Source organism: Trachypithecus francoisi, unplaced genomic scaffold (genome assembly GCF_009764315.1).
Source record: "Trachypithecus francoisi isolate TF-2019V2 unplaced genomic scaffold, Tfra_2.0 Lachesis_group17, whole genome shotgun sequence".
Classification (NCBI taxonomy): domain Eukaryota; kingdom Metazoa; phylum Chordata; class Mammalia; order Primates; family Cercopithecidae; genus Trachypithecus; species Trachypithecus francoisi.
This window is the reverse complement of record NW_022681462.1, coordinates 20,218,929-20,232,662: the sequence shown is the minus strand read 5'-3', so window position 1 is coordinate 20,232,662 and position 13,734 is coordinate 20,218,929. Positions and strand designations below refer to the sequence as shown.

The window sequence follows — 13,734 nt, the reverse complement described above, 5'->3', positions numbered from 1 at the left end:
CACTGTTTTATGACCTTAAGGGACTACACAGTAGGACTTTAAAACCTAAGACCGAACAGAAAAATTATGACTCTATTCTCTATCTGAATCTACATCTGAAAGAACTAGGCCCGCTGAATAAATGTAAGTGGACAGTGGGGAGGGAAAAACAAAGTTACTTCATAATTATATCTCAAAGTCATGCTAATTCAATATGACAAACTTTCCTCCAGGGTGACTTTATCCTACCTTCTAGAAATCTTCTGGTGAATAAATGCTATTTGTTTTAAAATTTTGGCCAACCTATGTATCATTTAAACATAAAACTTCTACCAAAAAATTCACCATGCTTCCAAAGACAAAATAAAGCTGATTTGGAGATTCTGTGGTCTTCTGGGAAGGCACTGAAATGGAGTATTATTTCCTGTAAGTAACTGGAGTGACTAAATATTCACATAAGTAGCTTCTACCAGTAGCTGTAGCTTTTATAATAAACAACACAAAACTAAAAAATTATTATTCCACCCACCAAAATACAACGGATGTTATAAAATGAACAAAGGCAAGTATTCTTACTATAAGAATATAAATGTCTTTTATACATTTATGATATTTAATATAAATGGTCTACTTAGAGCAGACAGCATCACTCATTTCCAGAGAATAAGTTCATACATTATTTTATGATATTGAGTAGTGTTTGGCATATGTGAACATTAGCCAGTAGGCATACATAAGACTAAATATGTGATTTTTTTCTTATATTTTAATTCCTATAGAAACTGAGCAACACAAGGCCTTCAAAAATAGCTCCTTTCAAGGGTTGGGATGAAAAACCTCAGAAGGTGAAAAGTGGATCACAGAAAGACTATACCTCGTTTTAAAGACACTCTCCTCCCTTCCCCTCCCCATCCCTTTAAGATTTGGTTTCTCGCTCTGTCGCCCAGGCTGCCGTGATCTTGGCTTACTGCAACCTTTACCTCCTGCCTCCTGGGTTCAAGCAGTTCTCCCTGACTCAGCCTCCTGAGTGGCTGGGATTACAGGCACCTGCCACCAGAGCCGGCTAATTTTTGTATTTTTAGTAGAGATGCGGTTTCTCCATGTTGGCCAGGCTGGTCTTGAACTCCTGACCTCAGGTAATCCACCCACCTTGGCCTCCCAAAGTGCTGGGATTACTGGCGTGAACCACTGCCCCCAGCCTAAAGACACCATTTTAAAATTAAAATTATTTTTCCACGTTCATACAAAGTGAACTTTTTAATTAAATCCAAGTACATCTTCAGAATGTTTCTAGAGTTGAAAGGCACAGTGCAAACAGACATTACTACAATCAACAAAATTGAAAAAGATTTTAAAAAGTATTTTTAGCACAAAAAAGTTTTCTTTATATCAAACTGAATTCAGAACATTACATAATTCCCAGAATACCTAGTTTGAAGCTTATTTGTTTTTTCCATTCACTTGCAAGCTGGATTAAGACATTAACTATAATAATATGGAATGTTTGGCATCTATGTTTGGTAACCAGATGTATATGGTTTGTATAACCATACTTTAGAATTTAGTTTGTTCAGATAAATTGGTTTTGGTATACGTTGACTACAGAAAGTGATTTCAACATAAGATGTGATGAAGGAAGTCTCCCATGAAAAACTTAGTAAGGATCAACTAATGCTATGGACAAAACCTAAAAAAAGAGATTTGTAGATGCTTTCAAGGCTTTGACTATGAAATACAGAAAACTGGATGGGCGTTCTTACTAACCAGATGCTTACAATTGCAAATGAAGAAAATACTAGCTACTCTAAAAATTAGATTAGGGAAAAAAGTGATTTTAGAACAGTTTTCCATTTAAAAAAATTTTCACTGAAAAGAAAATATGGAATAATTTAATATATTCAATGTCTGTGAAACACAAGGTATAATCTTTTAAAAACATGGAATACATTTTTATTTCTATTTTAAAATCTCCATTTATGTCTTACAAGCTTTGAAATGCAAGTACAGCTTTAAAGCATTATAATGACTAATTATAGGCAATAATAATACAGACAGTCTATATCCTAGGAGGCAGCTGTAGGCGTTTTAATTGGAAATAAGCATTCTGAGATAATGATAATAGCAGTGTAGAAAAATGAAGTTAAAAAAAATTCAAAGTGTGGAGAATCCTCCTGTCCTTCTGGGATTTTTATTTTAATCGTCTCCTCCACAGAGAACAAGCAGTACTTTCCTGTAGTCTCCGGATGTGTCACCCTGTTGGATAGGGAAGCAAAGTTAGAGATAAATAAATTTTGAAACAAAACACACAGTTCAAAGTCATCTAAGCCAACTTTTTCAAGCTTGGCTGGATTTTTCTTAGCTTTAAATTTTTTTTTGTTATTTTTTATTACAAAGGTAATACTTATTTAGTGTAGAAAATAAAGACAAAAAAGAACACAAAAATCAACCATTATTCCATCATCTAGAGACTACTATTCTTATCATTTTGATGTGTGAATGTCCTTCCAGTCTTTTTTCTATGTATTTAGATACCCAATGTGATAGAACAGTAGTAGTCTGTATTCTGCTTTTTCACTTAACAATATAGCCTATTTCCCTATTTTGTTAATTTTTTTTTTTTTTTTGAGATGGAGTCTCGTTCTGTTGCCCAGGCTGGAGTGCAGTGGCGTGATCTCAGCTCACTGCAAGCTCCACCTCCTGGGTTCACACCATTCTCCTACCTCAGTCTCCAGAGTAGCTGGGACTACAGGTGCCCGCCACCATGCCCAGCTTTTATTTTTGTATTTTTAGTAGAGATGGGGTTTCACCATGTTAGCTGGGATGGTCTCAATCTCCTGACCTCGTGATCCGCCCACCTCGGCCTCCCAAAGTGCTGGGATTACAGGCGTGAGCCACTGTACCAGACCCCTGTTTTGTTAAATATTATTCTACAACATTATTTAATGGTTACAGACTATCCCATTGTACGCAGGTAAAATAATTTATTTAATCACATCCTCCCTCTCCCTATTGTTGGATATTTATGTTGTTTCAATTTTTCACTATTATAAACACTGCTTCAATAAGCATATTGTAGTTACATTTTTGTATATTTTCTTAATGATTTATTCTGGACAAATTTTCATAAAATAGGAATTACTGGACTAAATGCATTTTCTTAAACCTTTTTTTTTTTTTTTTTTTTTTTTTTTGAGACAGAGTCTCGTTCTGTGGCCCAGGCTAGAGTGCAGTGGTGCAATCTTGGCTCACTGCAACCTCCGCCTCCCAGGTTCAAGCGATTCTCCTGCCTCAGCTGCCTGTGTAGCTGGCACTACGGGTGCACACCACCATGCCTGGCTAATTTTTATATTTTTAATAGAGACGGGGTTTCACCATGTTGGCCAAGTTGGTCGTGAAGTCCTGACCTCAAGTGATCCACCCACCTCAGCCTCCCAAAGTACTGGGATTACTGGTGTGAGCCACTGCACCCAACCTGTTTTCTTAAACATTTTGATATGGGTTACAAAACAATCTTCCAGAAAGGTTCTATAATTTCTACATAGAAATTTTAGTGGTCATAATTAAATTTTAAATCTTTTATTTATTTATTTATATTATATTTTTAGAGACAGGGTCTTGCTATATCACCCAGGCTGGAGTACAGTGGTGTGGTCATTGCTCGCTGCAGCCTCGAACTCCTGGGCTCAAGCGATCCTCCCACCTCAGCTTCCCAAAATGCTGGGATTATAGGTGTGAGCCACTGCATCTGGCCTAGATTAATATATATTAGTCATTCGTGGGGACTAGAAAAGATGGAATCTCTGTATATAGGGTTCAAAGTTTAATAAATATCTGTTAAACTCAATCTTAATATATCCTTGTTTATACTTTGCCTTACTGATCTGCCAAAGCATAGGATGTATTAAAGTCTCTCACTAGCATAGTAATTCCATTATATGTTTTCTTCTGGAGCCTCGAGTTTCTTATTTATATATTTCAATGCAATATGATTTGGCACTTGAAGTTTTATAACAGTTTAATCTTTGCTGTGAATTGTTGCCTTTGTCAGTATAAAGTGATCCACTCTCTCCAATTTAATACTTTTTCTCCGTAAATTCTTCTTTTTACTAATAGCATAATCTCCACTTTCTTTCTTATATGTCCGCTTTCTTTCCCTGGTGTTTTTCTTTAAGCTTTTTATATGTCACTGTTTTTTAGTTGTTTCTTATAAATAGCATGAAGTTGGATTTCATATTTTTACCTAACCTGAGAGTTTATTTTTATAACTTTTATTTTTATCTTTTGTCATTTTTTTCTATTATTTACATATTTTATGCTTCTATTCTGTGTCTTTTGTTTCTTTTGACAACTATTATTGGATGAGCAATGTATTCTTTATTTTCAATCTTTTCTAGTGGTGTGTGTGTATACACACATATATTTACATATTTATATATACAGACATATATACACTAGATTATAGTGTTTTCTTCCCAAGCCAATCAATATATTTGTACTCAATCATTTTAGTGTTTGTATAGTATTATATTGTATGAATTTTCCATAATTAATTTAAGTTATTCCCTATTAATAGTAATAATAATATAAAATTATATACTATAATACCATATTATTGATATAAATATAAATAACATAAAGCAATGTAAATAATATAAATAATGCTGTGATTAAGTATTATAATAGTCTACTCTTTTCACATTTCATTAAACAATTTTATTTAAATTCTTTCAGAGACTTTTTATTGTGGTAAAAAAATATATATATATAATTTGTCATTTTACCATTTTCAATGTTACTTTTACAGTGTTATGTAACCATCATCACTGTCTATTTCTAAAACCCTTTCATCACCCCAAACAGAAACTCTGTACCCACTAACCAATAACTCCCATTCTTTCCTCTCCCTCCAAATTCCTGGTAACCTCTAATCTACTTTCTGTCCCTATGAATCTACCTATTCTACATACTTCATAAAGCAGAATCATACAATATTTGTCCTTTTGGTCTGATTTATTGCACTTAGTATATTTTCAAGGTTCATTCATGTATCAAAAATGTCATTCCTTTTTTTCATGACAGCCTACCATTGAACGTCATTGCTTTTTATGTATGTATATATATTTTGTTTATCTAGTCATCTGTTGATAGATATTTAGGTTGTTTTCACCCTGTGCCTATTGTTAATAATGTTTATGTTGATGTACAACTAGCTGTTTGAGTTCCTGTTTTCATTTAAGTATATAACTGAGAGTGGAATTGCTGGATCATGTGGTCATTCTATGTTAAAATTTTTTCTTTTTCTTTTTTGGGAAGGGTCTTTACTTAGGCTGGAGTCTTGAAGTGGTACAATCATGGCTCACTGCAGCCTCGACCTCCCCAGCCTCAGGTGATCCTCCCACCTCAGCCTCCTGAGTAGCTGGGACTACAGGCGTGCACCACCACACCCAGCTAATTTTTGTATTTTTTGTAGAGACAGGGTCTCACTATGTTGCCTAGGCTGGTCTCGAACTCCTGGGCTCAAGTGATTCACCTGTCTCGGTCTCCCAAAGTGCTGGGATTACAGGCATGAGCCACGATGCCTGGTCTATATTAAACTTTTTGAAGAAGTTTGGTGCTTAAAGTTTCTTAACAGACTGTTTTTCACAGTGGCTGCACCACTTTACACTCCTACCAATGGTGCACGAGAGTTCTAGTCTCCCCATATCATCCATAAATCATTTGTCATTTCCTGGGGTTTTTTTATTTTTATTTTTTCTTGTTTGTAGTATATCTTCCCATAACTTCACTTACTGTCATCCTTGAATCTTAAACTAGTTATACAGTTCAGCTCTGCAAAATCAAGTTACCTTATAGCCTAGCCAGACATAGAAAGAAGTTCCTGCATGCCTTGCAGACACAGTCACAAAATCCACAGCTTGGTGGCGCGGTGGCTCACGCCTGTAATCCCAGCACTTTGGGAGACCGCGAGGGGTGGATCACTTGAGGTCAGGAGTTTGAGACCAGCCTGGCCAACATAGTGAAACACCATTTCTATAAAAAATACAAAGCTCATGCCTGTAGTCCCAGCTACTCAGGAGGCTGAGGCAGGAGGATCACTTGAACCAAGGAGGTGGAGGTTGCAGTGAGTGGAGATTGTACCACTGCACTCCAGTCTGGGTGACACAGTGAGACTCCATCTCAAAAAAAAAAAAAAAAAAAAAAAAAAGAAAAATCTGCAGTTTAAATCACCTAATTGTCACACCTCTCCAAGCTTTGAGTAAGATTCAGAATATTTAATTCACAGATCAAACACTAATTTGAAGCTTGCAGTGCAGGCAACCTTAGCTGCTAGGGAAATCTGTCTCACTTTCATGTCCATGAGACTCTTCTGGCATCCTCAAGAAACAAAATCCCAGGAATGCCCGGCTTTGGGGGAGGTGAATCATTTCTCACCACTACCATGCCCTCTTAGGACTCCTAGAAGTCTGGTGCCTGGTAAAGAACAGTAATTCAGGATAACTAAAATGCTTTTCCATGTTCCCAGCAGACCTCAGCTGGCCCTGCATAGGACTCTGGATTCAGTTGTTTATCTTCTATCATAATTAGGTAGACGAGGAAATTGTGGGCTTAAAAGTATTCATTAAAATGTAATCTTTGTCTGGGGTCAACATAAAATAATTACTGTATTTAGAAGGCAAATTTCCAGTTTGTATCCTGGCAAAGGTTTAAATATCTGTGTGAAAGAAGAGAGACTGGAAATATCGGGAGTATCATCTTTAAAAGAAATTATATATACCAAGAAGAGGGGACAAGTGCTAAATGCCAAGGTCAGAGGGGTCCTTTTCTGGATCCTTTCCTCTGGACTGAGGCTGCTGTGACCTACCTTGATGAATGAGTACAGAGACTTTCCATAGAGTCTCTTGAAGTGTGCCCGGATATCCAACATGTCAATTTCTGCTCGAGAAACCATCACTCTGATGAGGGTGTCATCATCGGTGCCCAAGCCCTAAGGAAGAAAACGAAATCCAAACATATACAAAAACCTAGCTGTTTTTCAGTGTCTTCTTTAGTCTGCCAAAGCAAGACTAGAGATGACTGTGCTGATGATGTCCTCTGCTCCACTGCTTGGCAGTCCTGAGGAATATCCTCACTCCTCATCATGGTATTCACGGCTCTCCACAACTCACTTTTCCAGTGCTATATGTTCTGACCACAGGATGCTGTTCCCTGCTTTTCTAGAGCCATAACCTGTGCTGTCCAGACATACCCTGCCACCTGGCTCACCTGCGATTCCTTCTCATAGAGTACTATCCTTCCCTCCCCAGTCTTATCACCTCTTCCCCTCGCCATGTGAAATCCTCTGATGTAAAACTTTTACTTTTGGAAGGTCCTGCTCAAATGTACCAACTTCTTTATACATTCTTTGCAGACTCCCTACCTCAGAAAACAAATATTGAAAAAAAAAAAAAAAACCCTTTCCTCTGTGTTTCTACAATGTTTGGATCCTCAACTACTGTCTTACATTCTATCTTGTTATAATTGGTGTTTTGCACATACTTGTCTGGGCTAGACATTCTTTGAGAGCAAGTTCTACATTTTTCTTTTCTTTTTTTTTTTTTTTGGACACAGAGTCTTACTCTGTCACCCAGGCTGGAGTGCAGTGGTGCGATCTCAGCTCACTGCAACCTCTGCCTCCTGGGTTCCAGTGATTCTCCTGCCTCAGACTCCCAAGTAGATGGGATTATAGGCGTGAGCCACCATACCTAAGTTTTGTATTTTTGCAGAAACAGGGATATCGCCACGATAGCCAGGCTGGTCTTGAACTCCTGACCTCAAGTAATCCACCTGCCTCAGCCTCCCAAAGTGCTGGGATTACAGGAGCCACCGCACCTGGCCAAAGACTACATTTTGACCTTCCCTGCACCTCCTGTGATTCTCAGCACAGGTGCCTGCAGAGTACGATGGAGGGTTAGGAATATGGGCTCTGGAGCTAGAATGCCAGGTAAACACCTGGCATTCTAGCTCCATTACTTCCTCACTGAGAATCTTGGGCAAACTGCATATCCTTTCTATGCCTCAGTTTCCTCATCTGTAAATTGGGGGTAATAGTACCAGCCTCATAGAGCTGTTGCGGGGATATAATTAATCTATTAAAAACAGTGATCCACACATCCTAAGTACTCAGTAAATATCACCTAGTATTATTATTAGCAGGCGCTCACTGAAGTATTCGATGAATGGAATTGGATCTTTCAGAGCAAAGTTTGGCTAGGGGATATAAGTAGGCTTAAGAAGGTGGACACAAGATAACTCAAATTCATTTAGATGCTAAAAATAAGGCCATTTACCTTCATTGATTTGTAGAGCTTTTCAGCAAAATATGCAGATTTGTTCCTCATGCACTTTACTGGCAAAGAAAAAAAAAGAAGAAATGAAAAGATTACAGATAAGACCCATGAAAAAAGGAAAGTGACAGTTGTTTCCTCTGTTTCTACAAGTTATCAATATTTGCTTTGCCAGGGAAATTTTAACCAAGGAATGTTTCATGAACATAGGCTACGCTCTATGTATTTTCACAGATAGAAAGTACCCTCAATTTATCATCAAGTTCCTCGAGAAGTAATTAATAAAGTCTATCAAAGCAAAGGGTGGTATTTTGTTTCAAAATGAGGATTATTGTATCTGCCATATGAGACAGTTACTAGTTTCTAACCATTCACAGACTTGCAAGCTGCAGCTTGTTTATCTGCACGCTATTACCTTTCACATAGGACATACAAAAGCATAGAAGATATAAAATATATAAACCACATGGCACAATAGCAATCAGGTTGTATATGGTATTTCTTGTTTAAAAACCTGGAATGTAACATGAGTGATTCAAACAACTTTTTATCTCTGAAAATAATTCTGTATCCCCATATTGCAAGCTGATAATGAGAAGGAAAATCTATAGACATTTGTTTCTCTACTCCCCCTACCAGCTTACCTATAGCCAGCAGAGCGTCTTCAAAGCTACCTGATGTTTCAGATTTAATACTCTGTTCAATATCCTTCTGTGATATCCTTTTGTATTCATCAAACACTGCAAACAATAACAAAATAGTATTATTGGGAAGAAAAAATAGAGGAAACTGAAATGTATGGAGCAAATGGGCTTTTTTAACTAGCCTACACTATTTATTTTTCAGCATACTTGAGGAGGAAACTAATTAGTAATGTGGGTAAGCACACAGGAGGGAGGTGCAGAGTGGACAAGAGGGAAGAAATGCTGTGATGTTTGCAGGACACCAGTCAAGTCCTTTCCCTTATGTGGGACCCTTGTCCATAAAATGGAGATGGCCTCTGGGGACCTTTGCTTTCCTTTCTCATTGTTTCCTTAATAAGTAGAATGTGTCTTTTTGTGTTTTTGTCCTTGGCAATCACCTCCCTGTCATCTCCCTTTTGGCTCATCAAAACTAGAACAATTCAACCTCTTCAAAACTGAGTCACAGTTAATAACAGCTGGTTGCATCTTTTAAAATACTTAAACATAATTACATTTGTTGTTGTTGTTTTTTTTTTGCTAAGTATTTTTGAATGTGGTGAATATGTTCCCCTCTCTTGCTGTCTCCTTCTGGAACCTTCTTAGAGCAGGTATCCAATTTATCTTCCCACCATTGCCTTCTTTGGGGTGCTGCCTCACTTCCATCAATGTGATTTTAACAGGGCTGTCAATCAAGGGACACCATACTCAACAACATACACCACAACCTCTGTCAAACACGTGAGCAGTTCACCCAGTCAGGACCCATTAGACTCTCTCCTGGGAACTTTTTAATTGAGCAGCTCACGGGGATGGCCAAAAGCACTGCGTCATCTTTACCCTCAGAGAAACCTGTTAAACTTCCTGGGTGTCACACTCAGAGGTTCTAATTCAGCCAGTCTCAAGTAGGGGGTCAATAATGAGCACCTTTAATAGAGAACGAACTTCAGAAACTCTGCTTTAGAAATAAAATCCATTATTCCCTTCTACTGAGACCCCCAGAACTGCCTTGATTGCTGTTCTTCCTGAAGGTGTTCAGCTCTCTGTATAAATCTGTGAGCTACCAGTATTTTCCATTTTCCCTCTTGTGCCATTCTATATTATTTCTTTTTTTTTTTTTTTTTTTGAGACGGAGTCTCGCTCTGTCGCCCAGGCTGGAGTGCAGTGGCCGGATCTCAGCTCACTGCAAGCTCCGCCTCCCGGGTTTACGCCATTCTCCTGCCTCAGCCTCCCGAGTAGCTGGGACTACAGGCGCCCGCCACTGCGCCCGGCTAATTTTTTGTATTTTTAGTAGAGACGGGATTTCACCGTGGTCTCGATCTCCTGACCTTGTGATCCGCCCGCCTCGGCCTCCCAACGTGCTGGGATTACAGGCGTGAGCCACCGCGCCCGGCCCATTCTATATTATTTCATATTTTCTTACTTAAATTGAAGTCAGTGTGTGTGGCTTAGAATCCAAGAACTTAATTGACACATTTCTAAGCCTCAGTTTTCTCCACTGTAAAATGGAGAAAATAATTACTGCTCCACTGGGTGTTGCAAGAAACAATGCTTATAAAATGCTTAACAATGCACCTAGAAAATAGAAAATTATTAACAAAACCATGAAACGTCACCATTATTGTTGGTTGGTAAGACAATTATGAAGTTTTTCTAATCCAAACAGTGCTTAAAATATTTTCTCCCGGTGGCTTACAAACAGATATTTCATAATTGCCTAACTATTGACTTGCACCCAGAAGTGAAAATGCTTGCAAATGCATTTATGCACTAAATCGGCTTCTGAGGACCTGCAGTTCTTGGAAAATACCACCAGGGGGAGATTCCTATTATTTGTAACCAGGCAAGGGAAGGAAATGAAGTAAGAAGCTGAGTCAGAAGTTTGTGTTTCTGATAGTAGCCTGGGATATTGATTAACAGGAGTAATCACCTGTTTCTTGTCACTGTGAAAAATCTGAAATAATTACAACTTCAGAATGTGTTGTACTTCTCAATTGCTTTATGTTTTCAATTTAACAAACTCATTCTCAAATTTCCCACAGGCTTTGCAAATCAGTGTGTGTGACTAAAAAGGTATGGTGGGTGGGTTTATAAAATTATAATGTACTTAAAGATCTAAAGAACTCGTATAAAAGATGAAATATCTTATTAAACCCTTACTGCTGTTTAAAAGAATATGAACCTGACAGCAAATATTCTAAAATTGTCTAGTATCTTTCCCCCAAATAAGTTAAAATCACATTACAAAGTTTATATTTATCAGAAACAAATCAGAAACATTTCAAATTTGAAATTATCCACTATTCATCTCATACAACGTAACTCCTAAAGAAATCACTTGTATTAGCTTTACAGCTTGGATGGTACACGGGAATAAATATCAACCAATATTACTATTTTATTGCTACCTGATCTACTACAGATTACTTTCATATGTAACTAAATTAGAATGAAAATACCGGGGCTACTTTAGAAAAACGACTATGAAGGTCAGTTTCCTAGAAACAAGAATGCCAAACTTCTATGACTACATGCATTTTTGCTAATTATTCATAATTAATCTTTCAGAAATTAGCTTTCATACACGTCATTGGACTAATACATTTCCAGGGTGAGAATCTAAGACACTTGGGTACAATCAGTTCTTTGTACCCACTGAAGGAGAAAGGTTATCAATTACTTATGGGCAATACAGTTTTTGCTATCTTTCACACCCTTTCTTTGGGAAATGAAGTAAGTGCCTTACCATGCAACAGGTGATTTCGGTTCCGGGAACAGAGAACAGTTAGAAATTTTACCTCGTCTGTCCCCCATTTCTTCTCTCCAGCCTCATACAGGTCCTGAAGCCAAACAAAGCACAAGTCTAAAACTCCAAAAAGGATGTGCCAGGACACAGGCAAATATTTCCAGAAGCTCAAAGAGCTGAGGTAGATTAGTTTTATTTTGTTGGTGATGGGGGTGGAAGTGGTGGTGGTGAGTGGAAATGACTCAGGACCCTTCCTCAGGCTGCTGGGACTCCGTCATACCTTCCTGAGAGGCAAGGCAAACACTGGCAGTTCCCTAGCTGGAGACTACATGGTTCTAGCTTAAGAGCTAAAAGAAATGTCCTAGATTTGGGCTGTCCCCTACAGTTGCCACTAACCATATGTGGCTGTTTAAATTTTCATTAAAATTAAATACAATTTAAAATTCAGCTCATCAGTCACACTAGCCTCATTTCAAGTACCCAGCGGCTACAGGTGGCCAGTAGTCACCCATACAGGACAGTGCAGATGTGGAATGTTCTCATCACTGCGGGGAGTTCTATTGGATAGCCCTGCTCTAGAATGATCTGTGATTTTCCTGAAGCTACAGGTCTAACAGTAGAACCAGGGACCCATTGCCAATTGCTTACATTCCAACCAGGTAGGAATACAAGAAACTGATTCTGCTCAATTTAACTACATTATCGCTAAATTCAGAATTACTGTTCATTTATAATAAGCAGCTGGCCTGTTACATTTCTCAAAAAGATCTTAACTCACACATATTGTCGCTCATTGGGCTTACCTCCATATACTCCCCCATTTTTTCACTTCTTTCTCTGATTCCCTCACTGCTTTAGAGTCAATTCACATAATCACAAAAATTTAAAGCTGAAAGCGTTCATCTAATTCACCTAATTCAAAAACGTTCATCTTATTCAGCACTTCTGAAACTCGAATCTCAACAGGCTTGTGACAATTTATTTTATGTCAACTTGACCAGGCCATGGGTTACCCAGATTTTTGCTCAAACATTATTCTGGGTGTTTCTGTGAGGGTTTTTGGATGATCCAATATGGAAGAGGGACCCTCATACAATCAGCTGAAAGCTTTTGTTTTCAGGAACAAAAGGGCTGACCTTCCCAAGAGTAAGAGGGAGTCCTCCTGCCTGACTGCCTTGAGCTAGGGCATCAGTTTTTTTCCTGCCTTTGAATGTGAACTGAAACATCAGTTCTTCATGGGTTTCCAGCCTGCTGGCCTTCAGATGGGACCTGCTCCTGGTTGTCAGTCCTTTGGACTCAGACTGGAACAAAATCATGGCTGTCCTGCATCCCCAGCTTGCTGACTCCCTCGGAAGATCCTGATACTTGCCCACCTCCATCCTCTCTTTCACCCTCCCCACCACACACATACCCCCTCTGTGTGTGTGTGTGGTGTGTGTGTGTGTGTTTGTCTGTGTCTGTCTCTCTGTCTCTCTTTCTCTCTCTATTGGTTCTGTTCCTCTGCAGAATTCTGACTAATACATTGCTTTAATTAATAAAGCATAGTAGTTGGCTGGGCATGGTGGCTCATGCCTGTAATCATAGCACGTTGGGAGGCCAAGGCAGGTAGATTGCTTGAGCCCAGGAGTTTGAGACCAGCCTGGGCAATATGGCAAAACCCCACCTCTACCAAAAAAAAATTTAAAAATTAGCCAGGCATGCTGACATGCGCCTGTAGTCCAGCTACTCAGGAGGCTGAGATGGGAGGATCACTTGAACCTGGGAGGTGAAGGTTGCAGCGGGCCAAGATTATGCCACTGCACACCAGCCTGGGAGACAGAGCAAGAACCTATCTCAAAAAAAAAAAAAAAAAAGAGTAAGATGCAGGTTAGTGAAAGTGACACTGTGATTTCTGAGACTAGATCATAAACAATCATGCAACCGCCATTGGTTCCACTGGAATGCTTGCTTTCTGGGTGCTCCCTTTTGAAACCCAGCTGCTATGCTCCAAGAAGCCCAAGCCACA

General features: G+C 38.7%; 1 protein-coding gene across 3 annotated transcripts in view; it reads right to left on the bottom strand.

Moving 5' to 3' along the window:
- Nucleotides 1–1,221: 1,221 nt before the first annotated feature.
- ANXA4 (annexin A4) overlaps nucleotides 1,222–13,734 on the bottom strand; it is an 86,297-nt gene continuing 73,784 nt past the window's right edge. For all 3 annotated transcript variants that reach the window (XM_033239323.1, XM_033239322.1, XM_033239324.1), the window contains 5 exons: nucleotides 11,730–11,823; nucleotides 8,948–9,043; nucleotides 8,307–8,365; nucleotides 6,842–6,964; nucleotides 1,222–2,232 (listed from right to left, as the gene is read on the bottom strand). In XM_033239323.1, the coding sequence (XP_033095214.1) occupies nucleotides 2,173–2,232; nucleotides 6,842–6,964; nucleotides 8,307–8,365; nucleotides 8,948–9,043; nucleotides 11,730–11,823 (432 nt within the window). In that variant the 3' untranslated portion in view covers nucleotides 1,222–2,172. The remainder of the gene's footprint in view (nucleotides 2,233–6,841; nucleotides 6,965–8,306; nucleotides 8,366–8,947; nucleotides 9,044–11,729; nucleotides 11,824–13,734) is intronic.